General features: G+C 36.1%; 2 protein-coding genes across 4 annotated transcripts in view; one reads left to right on the forward strand and one right to left on the reverse strand.

Moving 5' to 3' along the window:
* The window catches only part of NUDT6 (nudix hydrolase 6), a gene marked incomplete at its 3' end in the record, with an annotated part of 33,888 nt that extends 15,295 nt beyond the window's left edge, over positions 1 to 18,593 (forward strand). For 2 of the 3 annotated variants that reach the window (XM_082639048.1, XM_082639047.1), the window contains exons 4-5: positions 14,008 to 14,062; positions 18,196 to 18,593. In XM_082639048.1, coding sequence (XP_082495174.1) covers positions 14,008 to 14,062; positions 18,196 to 18,593 — 453 coding nt within the window. Of the gene's footprint in view, positions 1 to 8,559; positions 8,726 to 14,007; positions 14,063 to 18,195 lie in introns of all 3 variants that reach the window. The other variant, XM_082639049.1, reaches the window with a different exon arrangement.
* Positions 18,594 to 19,054: 461 nt separating this feature from the next.
* FGF2 (fibroblast growth factor 2) overlaps positions 19,055 to 20,241 on the reverse strand; it is a 56,862-nt gene continuing 55,675 nt past the window's right edge. The window contains exon 3 of the mRNA XM_082639076.1: positions 19,055 to 19,245. Coding sequence (XP_082495202.1) covers positions 19,060 to 19,245 — 186 coding nt within the window. The 3' untranslated portion in view covers positions 19,055 to 19,059. The remainder of the gene's footprint in view (positions 19,246 to 20,241) is intronic.

Below are 20,241 nucleotides of genomic sequence, written 5' to 3' on the forward strand. Positions count from 1 at the left end.
CTCCATTTGTACTCTGCTTTGCTCACAATTTCTGGTTTTCCTATCATATTTGTGTGTAGATGATTTCAACCTTAAATGTATGTTTGCCTTTACCAGTGAGCTTTCTCATTCATAATTTTCTAGTTTCTAGTTGTGACCTTTTCTGCCTAGAGAAGTTCCTTTACCATTTATTGTAAAGCTAGTTTGGCGGTGCTGAATTCTCTTAGCTTTTGCTTGTCTGTAAAGGTTTTGATTTCTCCATCAAGTCTGAATGAGAGCCTTACTGGATACAGTATTCTTTGTTCTAGGTTTTTCCCTTTCATCTCTTTAAATATATCGTGCCACTTCCTTCTTGCCTGAATAGTTATTGCTGAAAACTCAGCTGTTAACCTTATGGGGATTCCCTTGTATTTTATTTGATGCTTTCCTCCTTCACAGCTCCCTCCCTGGGGCTCAAGTCCCATTGAATTCCTTTCTCTCTCTTTTTTTTCCTTTATTCTTTTGTCTTACTCGGTTATGTGGAAGTTTTCTTGCCCATTCTGCCAGCATTCACTAGATGTTCTGTGTGAATCATTCCACTTGTCAATGTGTTTTTGATGTATTTGTGGGAGGAGGTAAACCTCTAATAGTTTTGTGTGGAGTCTTGAGGGTTTCCTATATGGAGTATTATGTCATCTGTGTATAAATACAATTTTGCCTCTTCCCTTCTGGTTTGGATACTTTTTATTTCTTGTCTCATTGCTGTGGCTAGGACTGCCAATACTATGTTGAATAGAAATGGTGAGAGTGGGCATCCTTATCTTGTTCCAGAATTTAGTGGGATGGCTTTCAGCTTTTCACCATTGAGTATTATGTTGGCTGTGGGTTTGTCTTAAGTGGCTTTTATTTCAGAGATATTTTCCCTCTATACCCACTTTGTTGAGTGTTTTTTCATGAATGGATGTTGAATGTTGTCAAATGCTTTTTCTGCATCTGTTGAGATGACCATGTGGTTTTTGTCTTTCCTTTTGTTAATGTGGTGTATCACGTTGATTGATTTGCATATGTTGAACCATTCTTGCAACCCTGGAATTAATCCAACTTGGTCATGGTGTTTGATCTTTGTATGTATTATTGGATTCGGTTTTCTAGTATTTTGTTGAGGATTTTTGCATCTATGTTCATCAAAGATGTTGGCCTGTAATTTTCTTTTTTTGTAGTGTCTTTGTCTGGTTTTGGTATTACGGTGATGGTCGCTTCATAGAATGAATTTGGGAGTGTTCCCTCCTCCTCAGTTTTTTGGAATAGTTTGAGAAGGATAGGTATAAGTTCTTCTTTCTATGTTTGCTAGAATCCCCCAGCGAAGCCGTCCAGTCCTGGGTTATTGTTTGCAGTTTTTTTAATTACAGATTCTATTTCACATCTAGAGGTTGATCTGTTCAAGTTACCTATTTCTTCTTAACTCAGTTTTGGCAGGCTGTATGTTTCTAAAATTTGTCCGTTTCTTCTAGGTTGTTTTAATTTGTTGGCATATAACTGTTCATAGGATTCTCTTAGGATTTTTTTTTCTTATTTCTGGTGGTATCAGTTGTTATTTCTTCTCTTTCATTTCTTAATTTGTTTATTTGGGTCCTCTCTCTTTTTTTCTTGATGAACCTGCCTAGAGGTTTGTCAATTTTGTTTATCTTTTCAAAAATGCAGCTCTTGCCTTTATTGATCTTTTCTCTTGTTTTTTTGGATCTCTCTTCTATTTCCTCTCTGATCTTTATTATTTCTTTCCTTCTGCTGACTTTGCTGACTTTGGATTTTGTGCATTCTTTTTCTAAAATTCTTTCAGTTGGTAGGTTAGGTTGTTTATTTGAGATTTTTTTTTTGTTTCTTGAGGAAGTCCCGTATCGCTATGAACTTCCCTCATAGAACTGCTTTTGCTGCATCCTATGGATTTTGTAAGGTTGTGTTTTTATTTTCATCTGTCTCGGTATTTTCTGATTTCCTCTTTGATTTCATTGTTGACCAGTGGTTTTTTAGTAGCATATTGTTTAGTCTCCATGTGTTCATTCTTTTCCCAATTTTCTTTCTGTGGTTAATTTCTAGTTTCATGTAGTCAGAAAAGATGCTTGAGGTAAGTTCTATCCTCTTAAATTTGTTGAGGCTTGTTTTGTGTCCTAGTATGTGTTTTATCCTAGAGAATGTTCCATGTGCACTTGAGAAGAATTTTTTTTTTTTTTTTTGGATGTAGTGTCCTGTAAACATCAATTAAGTCCAACTGGTCTGTTGTGTCATTTAGGACCTCTGTTGCTTTATTGATTTTCTGTCTGTAATATCTGTCAATATCAGTGGGGTGTTAAAGTCTCCTACCATTATTGTATTTCTGTCAGTTTCTCCCTTTATGTCTGTTATGTATTTGTTTTATATATTTAAGTGCTCTTATATTGGGTGCATATATGTTACAGTGTAATATCAGGTTTTTGGTATTGATCCCTTTCATCATTATAGTGTCCATCTTTGTCTTTCTTTGTAGACTTTTTTAAAAAGTCCGTTTTGTCCGATATGAGTATTGCTACCCCTGCTTTCTGGTTTCCATTTGCATGAAATATCTTTTTCCATCCCCTCACTTTCAACCTGTGTGCGTATTTCACCCTAAAGTGAGTCTCTTGTCCACAGCATATTATGGGTTCTTTTTTTTTTTTTTTAATCCAGTCTGTCACTCTGTGTCTTCTGATCAGAGCATTTAGTCCATTGACACATAAAGTAATATTGATAGGTATGTACTTGTTGCCATTTAAAACCTTGTTTTCCAGTTGTTTTTGTAGCTCTTTTTTGGCTCATTTCTTCTTTTTGTTTTTCCTTTTGTGATTTGTTGGTTTTCTTTTTTAGTTTGCTTGAGTTTCTTTATTTTTCTTTTTTTTTTAATCTGTTGTATGTTTTTGATTTGTGGCTACCCTGGTTTACAAGTATGTTGACCCATAACTGTATCTACTTTAAATTGATAGTCATGCAAGTTCAAACACATTCTAAAAGATTTACATTTTTATACTCCCCTCCCCCACTTTTTGTGATTTTGATATCCTGTTTTGCATCTTCATGCTTACCCTTACTGTTTGTTGTAGTTATAATCACTTTTACAATTTTTTATTGTTTTTTAAATCTGTGTGCTTGTTTATATAATTTTCAGTCCTTTCATATATTTGCCTATCCTATTGTTTTTCTTTTTTCTATAGGTTCTTGCTTCTTTTCTATTTAGAGAAGACCTTTCAGTATTTCTTTTAGGGTAGGTTTAGTATTGCTGAATTCTTTTAGTTTTTGCTTGTCTGAGAAATTCTTTCTCTCCTAAATGATAATCTTGCTGGGTAGAGTATCCTAGGTTGCAGGTTTTTCCCTTTCAGGTCTTTGAATATATCATGTCACTCCCTTCTGGCCTGCAGAGTTTCTGCAGAGAAATCAGCTGATAGCCTTATGGAGTTCCCTTGTAACTGACTCTTTTGTTTTTCTCCTGCTGCCTTTAGAATCCTCGCTTTAACTTTTGCCATTTTAATTATGATATGTCTTTGTGTGTGTTCATGTTGTTTGGGACCCTCTGTGTTTCCTGTACCTGGATATATGTTTCCTTCTTAAGGTTTGGAAAGTTTTCAGCCATAATTTCTTCAAATACATTTTTGATACCCTTTTTTCTCTTCTCTCCTTCTGTGCATAGGTTGGCACACTTTACATATCCCATAGATCTTGTATGTTGCTTTCATTTTTTTTTCATTTGTCTTTCTGTCTGCTGTTCTGATTGGGTGATTGCCATTATTCTGTCTTCTAGATCACTTATTCCTTCTGTGTCATTTAGTCTGCTATTCATTGCTTCTAGATTGGTTTTTATCTCAGTAATTGAATTGTCTGTTTGATTGGTTCATTTTTAGTTTATAGTTCCTTGTTACAGTGATCTGAATTTTATTAATAATCTTTTTTTATTTTATTAATAAATAATAAACTTTTATTATTTTATTAATGATCTTAGTAAATTTCATTTTATTAATAATCTGAATTTTATTAATAATCTTTTTTTTAACTTTATTTATTTTTGGCTGCGTTGGGTCTTTGTTGCTGCATGCGGGCTTTCTCTATTTGTGGTGAGCCGGGGCTACTCTTCGTTGCAGCGTGCGGGCTTCTCATTGTGGTGGCTTCTCTTGTTGCAGAGCACGGGCTCTAGGCACGTGGGCTTCGGCAGTTGTGTCACGCAGGCTCAGTAGTTGTGGCACATGGGCTTAGCTGCTCCACAGCATGTGGGATCTTCCCAGACCAGGGATCAAACCCATTTCCCTTGCATTAGCAGGCAGATTCTTAACCACTGTGCCACCAGGGAAGTCCCAATAATCTTTCTTAAATCAGCATTTTTATTACCTCATTTTTGGACTCAGAGTCTAATAGACTGGTGAGGTCTGTTTCATTATTTGTTCTTTCAGTAGATTTTTCTTGTTCTTTTAATTGGGAGTAGTTCCTCTGTTTTTTAAATTTCTCTGTCTCCATGAATTTAGGAGAAACCATTATCTACTTTGGTCTTGAAGGGGTGTTTCCGTGTGTAGATTGTGTGAGTCTGTTATTTTTGGTGCAAGGGCTTGTTTTGGTATAGATGCCAGCCACTTCTTTCTTCAGAGTGTGCTGGCTGTTATCCCACTGATAGGGGTTGTAATAGGTGTTGTGGTGTGCAGAACCTGTGCTAGATGAGGGGCAGGGCCTCCTCTTTGCTCCATGGCTGTCACCACCCTGTTGGGGGCAGTGTCTGCTCCCCAGTTGTTGAAGAAGCCCTAATGGTTGGGTGGTTAGGTTCAGTTGCCCTTGAGTGTGTGCTCTGCCCCAAAGGAGGTGACTGCAGAAGCATATAAGGCCTGTGTAGTCACAGCGAACCTATGCACCTGTAGTTGCCCATGGTTTCGCCCAGAAGCAGCCAGTGGTCTCGTCCCTTTCTCTGTAGTGTTCATCCCAGACCTAGTGCTAGGCTGTGGTGCGGAGTAGGCTGGGGCTGGAGGCTGTGACTGCAGGAATTGAGGTTGCTGTGCTGCACCTGGGACCTGGGCATCCTCTGTGGTAGACCTCTACCAGGACCTGCCAGCCCCACATCCAGCTCCACACTGCAGTGTGAAGTGGGTGGAGCTGGAGCGCTCCCACTGGAAACGTACCACTGCATACTCCTGCCCAGGGCCTGTCTGCTCAAGACTCAGCATCCAGCCACTCTGCTTTTCTCTGGCACCACCTATGCATGCGCTGACAAAGTCTGCTGCAGCCAGACCCGCCCCTGCTGTGCACACACCTACCACAGGCTCCGAGGTTCTCCCCAGACCACACCTCAGACCCTTCAAGTTGTCTCTCTGCAGCTATATTGAGTCCTCTCCCAGGGACTTGGAGATTTGGCAGTTAGCCACTGCACGTAATTGTGGGACCGCCTGGTGCATGCACTGACAGTGTCTGCCCAGTTTGATCCACCACCCCCATGTGTGCACTGACAGTGGTTGAGAGTCCGCCTGCCGATGCAGGGGACACGGGTTCGTGCACCGGTCCGGGAAGATCCCACGTGCCGTGGAGTGGCTGGGCCCGTGAGCCATGGCCGCTGAGCCTGTGCATCCGGAGCCTGTGCTCCGCAACGGGAGAGGCCACAACAGTGAGAGGCCCGTGTACTGCAAAAAAAAAAAAAAAAAAAAAAAAAAATAGGGCCTAGTTATGAGGGGCCCTGAGAGCCAGGAAGAGGAGTTTAGATTTGATATAGAAACAATTCAGATTTTGTTTACTGAAAGATTTTGATTGAGGTGACAGTGATGAAGATGATATATGGACAACTATACTCTGTTTATGTTATTTACCCTTTTACCATAGGATAAATTGCTAGATCTAGAAATTGGAGATAGGGTGAAAGGCATGCAGAGAGGCTATTTACCCAAAATTATGCAGATAACATAGTAGTAAAACCAATCTACCCAATCTAATTTTAGAGTCTGTAATCTTAAAAAAAAATTAGCCAAAACCTAAATAAACTCATTTCATGTGAGAGTGATAAGCCCTGATTCTCTCCACATTCAATTCCAAGCATCAAGTAAGGATTTCAAAGATATACAGCTATTTCCCTACACGCCATGAAATTACGAGGGACATCAGATGGTCTTTAACTTATCCTACTCTAACCTACAAAAGAAAAGTTCCCGTAGTCGTTATTTTACTATTTTATCATTCAGGTCTTAACTACCCTTAGGCCAAAGGAGGTTGTATTAATATATAATTAATATTTAGTACCCAAGGTCTGAGAAAACTTATTTAGGATTTTGTTCAATTAAATTGGGTTAGACTGAAAATGGATATTATAACTCTCTGCAGTATGGCAGAGAGATGATATGCCCAAACATATTGGCAGATACCATATATATATATGGTATACAAGTATATACAAGTAACATAAATTGGTTAATTTCTTTTGCTAAGTTTGAAAAATAATCTATACCTTGGTATATAAAAGTTACTTCTAAAGAAATATTATAAAAGATTTTACTATCTTTCAAGTGTAGCCCTTTAACTGTCTTTTCCTTGCATTTAAAGAAGCAACAGTATCACCAAAATTTAATTTTTTCTACGCTCAGGTGACATAAGAAGTTGTACAAACAAAATTGGATCAGGAGACCTGGGTTCTAAGATTTGGCCCTGCCATTAGCTAGCTATACAACTCTGGGCAAATCTGTGAGCCCCTGGGAACCTAAGTTGCCCCATTTATGAAATTAAGGAGTTAGATTCAATGTTCACAAATGAAATATCCCAATACTATAATTCTCCCTATACACTTATGCACATGTAAGATAAGATACCAGATATAACCTGGTTTAAACTACTTTGGTATTTTGGAAAGAAAAGGGTAAACTTTTAAAATTTTAAAATAGCACACTGTGTCATAAGTGACTTTATCAAATAAAATTTCATTAAGAACTTGGACAGAGACTGAAAGACAGCCAGAGTAATGTGATTGCTCCATTCTGAGCAGTTTTTCAGGGCTGGTGGATCAACCAAATTAAGAACCTATTTATGTAATTACTCATTTATTAAAACATGGAAATTCATGGAGAACAAACCTAGGTCTAACTAATAATATTAAAAATTGGCTTGCAGTCTGAAAAAAAGAAAAGAAGGAGCTTCCCTGGCAGTTATGGCTAACCTGTCTTACTCCAAACCTAGACAGCGTGATGTTTTGGGGATGGTTTTTTTTTTTTCCCTTATAAAACCTTCCAAGACAAATGATTTAACAGGTTTAATTTGCAGAAATCAAACTTCCAGAGCAATCTGTATTGCAGCAATTGAAAAGGAAAGAATTGAATTGAGCTTTATTTTTAAAACAGGGCAATAGTCAAAACTATACTAAATTTGCCTGAACTCCACCGTAAATGACTAAAAACTTTTATAATTGTCAGTTAATCATGATTGCATTCAGTGCCTCTCTAGTTTTGCTCATCTTAATTTCAAAGAAGTAATTGGTAGTGTTTTCTGGAATGTTTGTTAGTATTTTCCAAGGTAGTCAGGAAACAAAGGGATACCCAAGACTTAATGACTAAACAAAAACTCCAAGAGACCTATCCACAGTGGCATTGTTTTAGCCATTCTTCATCCTGTAACATCGGCTTATAAAGATGTGAGTGGAGAGTTTTCAATCCTCCACCTCAAGTTTCCTTTGGGGGTCAGTTGCCTTTAGGGTCAGTTGAAGGTCATACCCTTAAGCTGGGGGGACTTTTGAGTAATTAACCCTAGATAGGTTCCTAAATGGTTTATTTGATGTCTCTTGGAACTAACAGCCATATCTGAAGAGGATTAAAAACCCAAGTAAAGTGTAGCACCAGCTCTGCTATGGCTTCCAGCCTACTAAAAATTCATAACCAAACATTTGCTAACACTCGACCATTCTCCAAGTCACTTGTTCTTCTATTATAGTACATATTCGTGATCCTAATTGATGAGGTTTTCAGGCTAAACAAAATTATTTTAATTCTATCGTTTTGCTATTTAATAGAAATAAAATCAGATAAATAATGATGATAATTGTGATGACAAAATACTTCTGCAAAAATTTTCTCATTTAATAGTGGTATTCGTTATTATCTCCATTTTTCAAAAAAAACTTTAGAGAGGTTGCAGTAACTTTTTCAAAATTACACAACTGGTAATTGGCAGAGTCAGAATTTAAGGCTAGAGAGGAATCTTTTCACTAAACTAAAGCAGATGAAAACATAAATGGAATTAAAACTTGGATTTGAGGGAGTCAGTAGTTTTATGGCAATGCCTATCATACTTTGCATAGGATACAAAAGACTTCACTTGAATGGGGTTTGTTTTTTTAGGGAGGTAGTTTTTCGCTTTTTTAAATACATAGTACAGATGCCACTGTCTATTGCTTAGGTTGACAATTCCATTCAGTTCAGTTGCCAACAATGATACTTAAGCAGTACATATTTGGCCTAAAGAAAAAAAAAGAGGTTAGAACAAAAGTGTGTGAAGAAAAATTATTATGGAGAAAAGGGACATGATTAACTGAAGGATATAAAGAGTAATTTTAGAAGTTATGGCAGCTTCTAATAAAGTTTGTGTATGCAGTTTCTCACCAGGTGCTGAAGGTTAGTTTCCTTCCTGGCTGGAAGCTCCCCAGAAAGGATTTATGGCAGCTTTGTTCTCAGAAAGCTTTATTTTTAATCAGATAAAGGGAATCTCAGAAAAGGCTTCTTTCTGCATCTTGCTGTATCTCAGATGTCTTCAGTTTAAGGTAATCTTTATACCATTCTGGTAGGTTGTGCATTCCTTCATTTGGGACTGCACATAGCTTATCAAATCTCTAATAAGAAATGCTGTTCAGCTGCTGATGTCTCTGAACTCAAAGGGCCTGGGACCCAGCATCAGCTGGCCGGTGTCTCTGGGGAGGGGACACAAAGAAGCTTATGTTGGAAATGCTAGGAAACTGCAAAGTGGATTTGGCTGTTGCTATGGGAAGGAACTGCTGCTGCCAGAATGAAGCAGCATGCAAAGGCAATACAGGAACCACAAGCATGTGGGAAGCCCACAGGAAGAAGACAGGAGGAGCTGCTCCCTTCTTCCTCCTCCAACCTTGCAGTCTGTTGGTGGAGCCTAACAGGGAGTCAGTTGGCAAGACCAAAACTGCTTAGCAGAGTCCCAGCTCCAGCATCACTAGGCAGAGCATGGAGGCTGAATTTGAAGTTGAGGGACAATCATAGTGTCAACTTCTTAGAAACCACACATTCTCACACCCCTGCCCAACCCCCAGGCCTGATGAATCAAACTCTAGGGATGCCGCTCAACAATCTGTGTGTTAACAAGCCCTCCAGGTGTTTTAGGTGCACGGTCAAGTTTGAGAACCTCCAAACTAGAACACTGGGCATCCAGATTCTTCATTTGCTGATTTTCAGTCTTGCCAGTGATTGGTTCTTTAAGAGTGAGAAAGTACTGCTGCTCAGAACCTAATCATGATCCCCACCATGCTTCTAGGCAGTTGGGATTGGTAGAAGCTGGAAACAAATTCAAATTATATAAGACTTTGGTTTCTTTGTGAATTAAATAGAAGTGATACTCTTACTTAGGGTTTTGATTTAAATTATGAACAGAGATCTATCTAACAGAGCAATAAAATATAAAAACGGAGTATTAATGTATAGCTCAATGTTGTAATAAAAAGTATAAAGTGAAACTAAATCATATTTAATTTCTGTAATTATTTTGGTGTTAGGTGGAATTTAAGCATAAATGACAGCTATTAGCTGTAAATAACTAATTAGCATTATTTTCAGACATCTGAGCCATTTTTTCTCCTTTCTTTGCATGAGCAAATGCACACTCAGACTCAAAGCTGAAATACTTAAAACATGTCCTTTCTCCTTTCCTACTCATATAGTCCTTCCCTTTGTCCCTGCCCCATAATTTTGAGGAACAAAAGACCTAACAGTGGCTTGACCTTGTAAACCAGGTGCTAAAGAGCTGAGTTAATGGTAGGGACCTACTCATTCATTTGCCAGACATTACCGAGTGCCTGTACATAACTATGTTGTAGGCTCTGTTTTAAGCTCTAAGTAAACATTAGTGAACAAAGCAAAGTTTCTACATCTGGAGCTTATATTCAAATAGGTAAGATACAAATAATAAGTGAATGACTAAATAATATATAAGGTGATGGTGAATGTTATTAAGAAAAATACAGTAGTATAAGGAGAAAGAGAATGACTAGCCTTGCTATATTGTGCATTAATTTTGTGTATGCCCTAAACCTAGCACTCAGTAAATTTTTATTGAATGAATGAACAAACTTATTAAGACATCTCTGTGGTAGCATCTGTCTCATAACAGTGATAATATTGTAGTTAATTAGATTTATCTAAACACAGTGGCTCTGAATTCTGAAGAGTGAGAGTAGTAGCATTAAAGACCAGAACAGTGAAAAGAAAAGATAATGAGATCTCAGGCATCTGACCAAGTTTGAGTTAGGGAAGAATGATAAAGTCAAATAATATAAGAACCAAAAGGAAGAGGCTAGCAAGTCTGTACCCTTGTTCTAGGTTCTTGAGATTAGACAATTTCTATTTGAAAGAAATTAATAGTCTTTGGGGGGGTTCTGTTTACACAAATTCCTAGTTAGGATTTCAGCAGCCACACCCAGGGAAGATCCTGATGCTAATCATCTGCTTAGGAAAACAGAAGATGTCTGTGGGGTTGGAAAAATAGTGAGAAAAAGGATCAGAAAATGAGTCATTCCTATTTACCCATTCTAGAAACGCTAAAATAAACTTGAGTTTATCTTCAGGATAGGTTTTATAAGAAACATTGGTATTAAACTTGAAATTGCCTTAACAGAAAATATCTTACACTCTGCTAGTATGAAGAATGCATTAAAAAATAATACCCTTTTTGTTGATATCCAAAATGCTTACTATTGGGGCTAGCAGTTCCTAACACCGAGGAAGGAAAGAGGTTCCAGTGATTGATGGGACCACTGTACATCATTTACACACTCTTCTGTTTTACACTCACACCTACAAACACACGTGCACACACACACACACACAATCAGATTTATAATTGGCAAACATATAGGAAAATTTTATCACATTCACCATTCTACAGTATGCTGGAATTACTCTAAATATGCTTTAAAATCACACATTTTTATAACTTAAAAGGATAACTGCCCTCTGTAGTATGTAAAAATCAGATCATATATGCTTTAGGAACTAGATGACCTCACTAACTCAAAGCAGGGAGGGGTCATATATGTGAATGTTGGGTAGGACCCAACAAGCAAAGAGGCAAGAGAATGTCTGAGTAGAGTATTTCTTTTAGAAGAGAGTGGAAAGTTCCTTTTTTAAGATTAGGGAGAAAAGGATCTTGGAATTTTACACTTCAAGCACAGAGATGTTTTGTCTTTTATTGGAAGGGAGAACAAAGATGAAAACAGAAACTGTGGGTTTCTGTTCATATTCAAAACCCAACCTTACCCCTTCCTCAGTAATTTTTCCCCTATGAAACGATATACTGGAAGTGTTAGAGTAATAGTAAATCACTAGCAGAGTAGTAGTAAATCACTAGCAGAGTAATAGTAAATCACTAGCAGAGTAACAGTAAATCACTAGTGGGGTAACAGAAAATCACTAGCAGAGTAGTAGTAAATCACTAGCAGAGTAATAAATCTCATGCCAATCAAATGATTCTTGATAGGGAACTTACAGGCAAGAGGTAGATACAAAGACGTTTGGTACCAAACTAGGTTTTAGTTCAAATTCACAAACCCTGGAGGAATGTAAGACTAAGATACAGATTCTGGTTGGGTTTATATAGAATGTTCCAGTGAGATCTGAAGATCAAAAGATATATGAAAAAGCAAATAGTGGTAAAGGATTAGTATGAAAATAGCAAACTAACTTTTTACATTTCTTAAAAGATGACTAGAATCAGATTGCCTGGATCTTAGCTGTGATATTTGCTACACACTGTGTCACTCCAGGTAAATTATTTAACCTGTTTGTCCTCAGTTTCATCACTTCTAAAATGGGAACAATAAGCAGTAAGGATTCACTATATAGCACAGGGAACTGTATTCAGTATCTTATAATAACCTATAATGGAGAATAATCTGAAAAAATACATGTATAACTGAATCACTTTGCTGTACACTTGTACACTTTGCTGTAACACAATATTGTAAATCAACTATACTTCAATAAAAGAAATGGAAAAAAATTAAAATGGGAATAATAGTTTCTCGTGGGATTACTATAAAGTTTAAATGTGTATGATTATTAAAGCACTTAACATAGTATCTGGAACATAGTGGACATTCAATATACATTACCTAGTAATATTTATTATTATTACTTATGATATTGCTAAACCCAGCTAGTGGGAGTATTTTTTAATGTAAAAAAAAAAGTGAGAAGACCTACTTGTCCCTCCACTGATCTATCATATCTACAATATTAACCAGGTTTTTCAAACTTAGGCCTCTCAACCTACCACTTAGAACTAACTGTAAGCACAAGCTTTTGGGGAGGAGGAAGCTGTTTTAAAATAAGCTCTTTAAACCTAATTGATGCCAGAAAATATCAAACTAATCACCAGCATAAAAATAATCTTTCCGTACCTAAGGTTTATGAAATAATCAAAATCAAATGTGTGTGAGCTGTTTTCAATCCTTATAGCTAGTATTTTCCCCTTCTAATAAGTTCATATCTCCAAATTTAATCAACAGTTTCCAATTATTTATAATCAGGTCTAGGTAAAGATTTTTAAAAGTTGATTTTGTTTTGGAGAATTATTTGTTTGCCCTATTATAACATTTCTTTTGTTAGAAACAATTTACGGTGGTGAAGTTTAATATACTAGCAGACAAAAGACTGCATAGTTTTTGTAGAAACATAGCTTCTGGAACAATTTCAAAATGGAACCCCAAAGACAGTGCATTAATGTTGAGATATTCTTAGAGATATATTTCTACATTAAAAAAGTAAAACATAATATGCTTTATAAATTAATCTCAAGTCTGAGCCAGACACAGAAGGGTGGTAAGCCTCAATTCTGTACCCACATAATCAAGTCTGTGGAAACTCTGGGAACCATGCCACTGGGCTCCAACCTAGCATAGTTGGGAAATGACACATTCTTTAAGAAGCTCTTGTGCAGGAAATGAGTGGGTCACAAGGCACGCCAGTAAAGGTCCATAAACTTGTTTTATGAATGAAGAGTATGAGGTGTACTGGCTCCAAGCTGCAGTACCTTTATGAGGATGTCATAATTTCTCATTCTTCAGCTTTTATCATGGTGATGGATTGATAAGACAGAATCCTAACAGGAAAAAATAATCGTGTCAGCCATAAGAATATTGCCCCATGTCACTTCAGAATTATTTAAAATCAATTTTCCATATTTATCCCCATTCCTAGATCAGATCTTCCCACCTGCCCCTCCCCACCAAAAAAAGAAATGATATACAAAAAGCCACAAACTTAAACTAATCAATTTTATTCACACTTCCCATGAAAAGCAGTTACGTTTTTACATAAAATGATTAACACAGAGAAATCTTAAGATTAACATATCTGATTAGACATAATACAGAAAGTAAATGTGAAAATTAAAAGTAGCATACTTTAGTGATTAAATTTATACTGTATTTTCTACTTATTTATAGCAGCATCAGTAAGATTCCTCTATTTTTTAATAAACTAGCAGCAAATTTTTTTTAACTACACAAATTCAGTAGATGTTTCCCCCACCACTGTTTCACTCATACAGAATTTATCACATTAACCAAACAAAACCACTTCTAGTTCCTGAAGAAAAAGGTGGGAAAAGGTTTCACAAGTCACCAGTTTCCCCTAAAAAGAAGGGAGGCGTGAGGAAGGAAGCTGAAAAAAATTTGCGTGTAATTACCAAAAATTAAATTCTCAACCACCTTGACCAATTATGAGTAAATTTTGTGGCATCTGTGTTTGTGTATGTTAGTGAATAAAAGGTATGTTAACTTTATTTTCTGATTTTATACTGCAGTTGAAAAATATGTGGAAGTTTCCAGGAGGCCTGTCAGAGCCTGGAGAAGATATTGGTGTGTATTTTACATATCTTTAATTGACTTGAAAATGTTGAGGAAATTCATATGTTTACTTTCTTGCTCTAGAGCTGAGAATAAGATTTTAACTTTTCTAATTGGTTTAGACTAAGTCAGAAAATTTCAGTGAAGTTACTTCAGGGATGATATAAAATTAGCAGCAAAACTTCTAATATTACAACTTATTTCATTGTTATAAATAATACCATTAGGAGCATAACACCTATTTTTCTGCTTAGGACTGCTTCTAGATTAATTTGCTTGAAAATGAGAAGCTTTGGATGTACATCAGTCAAGTTTAGCATTAAGGGTTATTTTGAACATAACTAAAATTGTCAGAATTAAACTATGATAAAACAAATTCTTGAGCATTCTATCACACAAGGATGAAGAGTAACTTTTAAATGAATTGTGAAATAAGAATTATTTATAAAGTGAATTATAGAACAGTGGTGACATAATTCTTCTGTTTATGAAAATTTTATCTACTGTTTGTTTTGGAGAGTCAGAAAGCCAAAACATAGCAAAATGTCTCATATGAGAAAGTCTGAAATGAGAGATAACTTCCTAAAACAATTTACTGAGCTCATTATGTCAGGATTTTACAGGAAGAAAAGAATAGAAACTGAGTTTTCCTACCTATTCCTTAAACCATTGAGTCAAGTGCAGTCCCTATCATAATAAATCAACTGATTTCATATCAGTATTATTTGTCTATGACTTTTCCTCAATATGTATGTCCCCTAGTCTCTTTAGCCATCATTTATATGAAGGCAATGTCCTAAATTATTTTTCAGTATTTTAAATATATATATACTTGAAATGATTTTTTTAATGTTCCACAAATTAGAAATGCCCTATACATAGTATAGAATCAACTCCTAATATCCTATAAGTAAATTCACTACATTCAGATATATCCATAGCAAATTTTGTTTTTTAGGTACTTACTGACCTTTTGCTTAGAGTTTGCTAGGCCTTCCGTTGAAATAAAAAGGATTTTGTAGTGGTGCAAGTGTTGAAAGAGAAGGGCATTTATTCTAGAACTCCTGATTATCTCACACTATCCTTATGTGATATGAGATCATGTGAACTAGTTAAGTTTATGTTTTACATCCTTATCCAATTGATACTGGGCAAACAGCAGTCTACAGGAGAAGGTTTGTGTAGCTTCCTCTTCTGAGTCTTGCCTCCTCAAATGAATTGACTTTTCTCATTTGAGTTTTTATGGATAGTCTGAGTTTCAGATATATTTAAATGTAAATGAAGAAACACATTTCCAAGCCAAATGTGTATAATTGGAGGTTTGAGTGTACTCCAGAACACTTCAAGTCCATATTATTAGGAATTCACTACTTTTTTTGTGTGTTTGTGGTTGTCACAACAACCCACCTATTCAGAGATCATATATACACCTCACCACGTGGAAGTAAGAAAAAAGCAGCAATTGGCATTCACCACACTACTTAGGAGTAGTATAAATTGAAGCTTTGCCTCAGAACTGATAAAACCCTGAAAGCAGCTAGAAATGATAACTGACAGTAGAGATCTGGAAGACTGTGTATAGAGGGCATTTCTATTTTGTAACAGTACAATAATAGATTATTCTTCATGATGAAGCCAAATCATCCAGGAATTATTTAAATTATTTTCTTTAAGCTCTGTTTTTAGGAAAGTGTGTAATATACTTTAGGTATACTGCCATCACAAATGTGCAAACATTCATATTGGCTCTTAAGCAGTAAACAGTAGTTAACTGAGAATTTGTTTGGAATCATTCATTCTTTGATACTACTAGGTAAATGAAGCACTGTTGTCTGTAGTGCTTTAAAAAAAAATTAAGGGGGCATATACAAAATAGAATGCAATCCTTAGGTTTTCATATAATATAATACCCTAAGAGTACAATGCATGTACAAGGTTAAAAATGGAGAAGCTGCCTTCCTGAAAAAAAAAATCTCATTACCACTGACAGGAAGAGCATTCCTGCATAGCCAAAGGTCTTTAAAGCAGTGGGGGTCTGATCAGAGTTCATCAGTGTACCAGAGTCAGAGGGAAACACCAGGAAAACCCATATTCTGCACAGTTTTTCCTTTTATTTTATTTCAATCTAATCCTATTAAATATTAGAAAATAGAAATAATATAAATTCCATTTCATTATTGTCCTTTAACGAAACAAAACACTGATGTTTTTAAACATATCTTTCAACCAGCAAAAATAAAAAAAAAACCCTCTTGGTTTTTCCTATGTTCTTCAAACCTATAAAAACAGTTATTTCAATTTAGCTTACAGTACATTAAAATAATAAAGGTACACGAGAATAAAGCACTTTATCTAGATAGAAAATCTTTAAATTCATGGTAAAATCTTTGGAGAAGAGATTTCAATCTTAAGGTTCTTCTAGATACAAAAGCGCTTATTTGCCCATTCAGTTTTTAGTCTAGTCAATATCATGGATTCAAATTAAATGGATCAAACTACCCAGGCAGCGCCAATTTTGAATCAACTGCTGTGGTGACCGCTGAGCAGGGCAGATTTCGTTCATCAGCCCCGTCCTGTGCTTCCATAACACACCAACAGGCCAGACTCAGGAACTAAATGCCAAACTCTTGATTAGTGTTGCTAACAGCTAAACAAGACCCCCCATGGTCATTTTTCAAAGTGTTTAAAGAATAAAAATAAACATTTAAACAATTCTTAAGTCAGATCAGCAAGTGACATGTGAAATTTAAGACTACTGCCACAATCTTTAACAAATTTAATAACAAACATGTATACTACTAAAAATTATCTTTCTTATTAAGGCAAGTTTTCCTTTTCTTAACATATGAATTCTTCTTTTATGTTTTCAGTTTAAAAATATAATTTCTAACCATGTTTGACCTAAGGCAAATCTCAATTATAAGGGAAGTCCACATATAATTCAAGTATGGCAGACGAATGTCTTATATATTAAACACTTTTCCTGTGCATATTTCCAGAGCTGTTTATCAGAAAAAACATTGAGACATTTTTTTTTTTCTTTCAAGGACTTGCTCTTCCTTGCCTATTCCTCACTAGTAGGACTACTAAGAAGACAAATATAATTGACAATTTGACAAACAAGAAAATGGAGGCATTAAAGGGTAGTTGAACAAAAATTTGTACCTGTGGCAATTGTGAAGCTTCCCAGCAAATAGGCAAGGAAGGCAGCTTTTTTAGGGGCTTCTCGTAAAACACTTTGGGAGACAATGACAGAGCATCACAAAATTAGAGAAATCCCATGTAGGAGGTTCATCTGGATATTTAGAAAAAGCAGCCACAAAAATAAGTTATTGGCAATAAAAATCCTGTCCCAGAAATTTGCATATTATTGAAAAATCAACCTTATAAAATGTGAAAACCCTAGTTGTATTATAAAATTCTGTAAATTGCAAGTTTTTTGAAAACTTCTGATGAAATGACTGTAGCATTTTACTGTTGGAGGAATGAATCCAAGTTCTTTGAAATTGCAAGAAACAAAGAAAATGCCAAAAATTAACCATGGTGGGATTCCACTCACAGGATAACTACAAGAGCATAACAAAATGGTTATAAAGGAGTCTGCTCTATGACTTCAGAGGCTTGACAGTCCCAGGAGAGACCAGGGGAGAGTTGAATCATTTCATAGTTCAGTACATTCTGTAGCTCTCCAGACTTTTATAAAGAAGAATGGATCACTTTTTCTCAATTCTGATGTTTATGAATTTAGGCAGTTTTAATGGGTAATCAGGAAGAGGATAATAATGAAAAAATACATAGGAATAGTAACTGCAGCTTTGCAACCTATGTTTTCACCTTTGGGGAAATAAAGCAGGAAGAATTTTTAAAAATGTGACTCCCAAAATATATATATAAGTGGGTAATAAGCCTGCAAGTAGCAGCCAAAGAAATATTCAATATTTCAAAAGCTTCTTAGGTATACATTGGTAAGAAAATACTTCGGTACTTCAGGATGTCCAGAAGGCAAAGAGTTTACATTGAAAACTTTATCTTCTTAGGGTAAAGTTGTGCTTTTTGAGCGTTTAGAAAATGCTTCTTGAAAATCTTTGATGATTAAATTCCTAAAAATGTGATCCTTATTGATTTGTACATTTTCTTCTATGTAGGAGATACAGCAGTTCGAGAAGTTTTTGAAGAGACTGGTATAAAGTCAGAATTCAGGTCCCTCCTGAGTATTCGGCAACAGCACACCCATCCTGGAGCTTTTGGAAAGTCAGATATGTATATTATCTGCCGCCTAAAGCCATATTCATTCACCATAAATTTTTGCCAGCGTGAATGCTTAAGGTGTGAGTGGATGGATCTCAGTGACCTAGTCAAGACTGAAAATACAACTCCGATCACCAGCAGAGTCGCTAGGCTGCTGCTCTATGGATACAGAGAAGGGTTTGACAAGATTGATCTGACCATGGAAGAACTTCCAGCAGTTTACACAGGCTTGTTCTATAAAATCTATCACAAGGAACTGCCAGACAGTTATAAAACTATGATAGGCATGGATTAAATTTATATTTACATGGTTTTAAAATGTTTAAATAAATTGTACCTGTAGATTAATGTGTGCCATATTATAAGAAGTAGTGGACATTTGGATATCTGACTTAAATTTTCTAATGTCTATGATTTCCACGAAGAAAACTTGTTTGTACGTATGCACATTTTAAAAGCCTCTTTTCAAATGAAGCAAATGTATGAAAAAGATTGTAGCTGTAAGTAAGCTTCACTGGATAAAGGCAAATGCTATATAAAAAGTGGAAGTCTATGCATTTTCCAGGAATTTTTGTTTTTGTTGTTGTTTTAACTAAGGCAATGGTTAAATATTTTACTGTTAGATAAAAGGTTGTCTGACCAGTTACCTAAACTGAGCAGATAGCTGTATACATTTTTCTTTTTCTTTCATCAACAAATTTCTAAAATATACCTCTTCTTTCATGAGGTATATGAAATGAGATCAGATGCTGCCATTAAGATCAGCTCTTAGCAGACATTGGAAGAAAAAGTATAGCTTTCTGCCCAGGTCCTGTTTTGGGTCCAAGTTTATACTGCCCAGTTCGTTTCAGTGCCACATACCAACTGGAGTATTTCCTTGACCGGTAAGTATTGTAGTTATTAGATTCTAGTCGTTCAAAAAAGAAGCACTCATCTGTAACACATTTCTGAAAAACAAAGGAAAAATTAGTAGTTGTTGTCATACTTTTCATGTTAAATATTTAACGACAGTACACAGTGCTTTGGGTTCAGCAGGACAGTCAAACTAGTGAGACTCAACAGGCCAAAATCTGACAGAATCTGAGTCTGCAGAAAGACGCAGCGCAGGAACACAGCATATCAGCAGGACAATTGCAAGCACATTTCTTCGGAGGAGCAGTCCAAGGACCATTCTCCAGCCCCACAATGGACAGGTCAGGTGCTAGGCAGCAAGAGCTCACAGGTGGTGTAGGAACCACACTGGCTCAGACTTGAAACATCCCATGAACATAGATTTCAGTGGTCTCCAAAAGAGACATACATCCAGTAACAAGAAAGACCTAAAAGTGATTAATAGCTCCTGTAGTCGGCTTCTAGAGATAAGAATTTTACTGGATATTTACTTGGCTTTAATGTTTTGACTACTGTTAACTGAACTTTTAAAAATTGAAATGCAAACTTACCTAGTTGCTCATTCTTTTTTTTTGTAACTTACTAAGAAAGCAACTTAAGTGCAAATAAGTCACAGGTAGCCTTACAAAGAAGCATACATTGCACAAGGACCCAGCTATACGATACCCAGGACTGTCTCATGATTTTCAAAGAGATTCAAATGTAATAACAGTGACACGTATACTCTGTAGCCAATACTTGCTACCTTTGCTGAAATTATTGTGCTTCCTTTATTAACTGAAATTAACCTGTTTTACTTTATCTTGTCATTTTTTAGTGCCACCAATAAAAATCTTCCTCTTTCTCTATTCCAGGTTTAAGGTCAGGAGTCGAAAAGTAAAGAGTGAAAAGTCATGTAATCGTAAAGATAACATGAAAGGTCAGCATTGAGCATCATGGGCTAATTTCCCAGAAACAGACCTAAACCACATCAGTCAGTTATCCTCAGGACGTTGATATGCTCATTTTTTGGTGTTCAGTCAGCCTACAGGGTGTCCCACCTTGCTAGTTAG

The sequence above is a fragment of the Mesoplodon mirus genome (genome assembly GCF_964341445.2).
Source record: "Mesoplodon mirus genome assembly, chromosome: 2".
NCBI lineage: Eukaryota > Metazoa > Chordata > Mammalia > Artiodactyla > Ziphiidae > Mesoplodon > Mesoplodon mirus.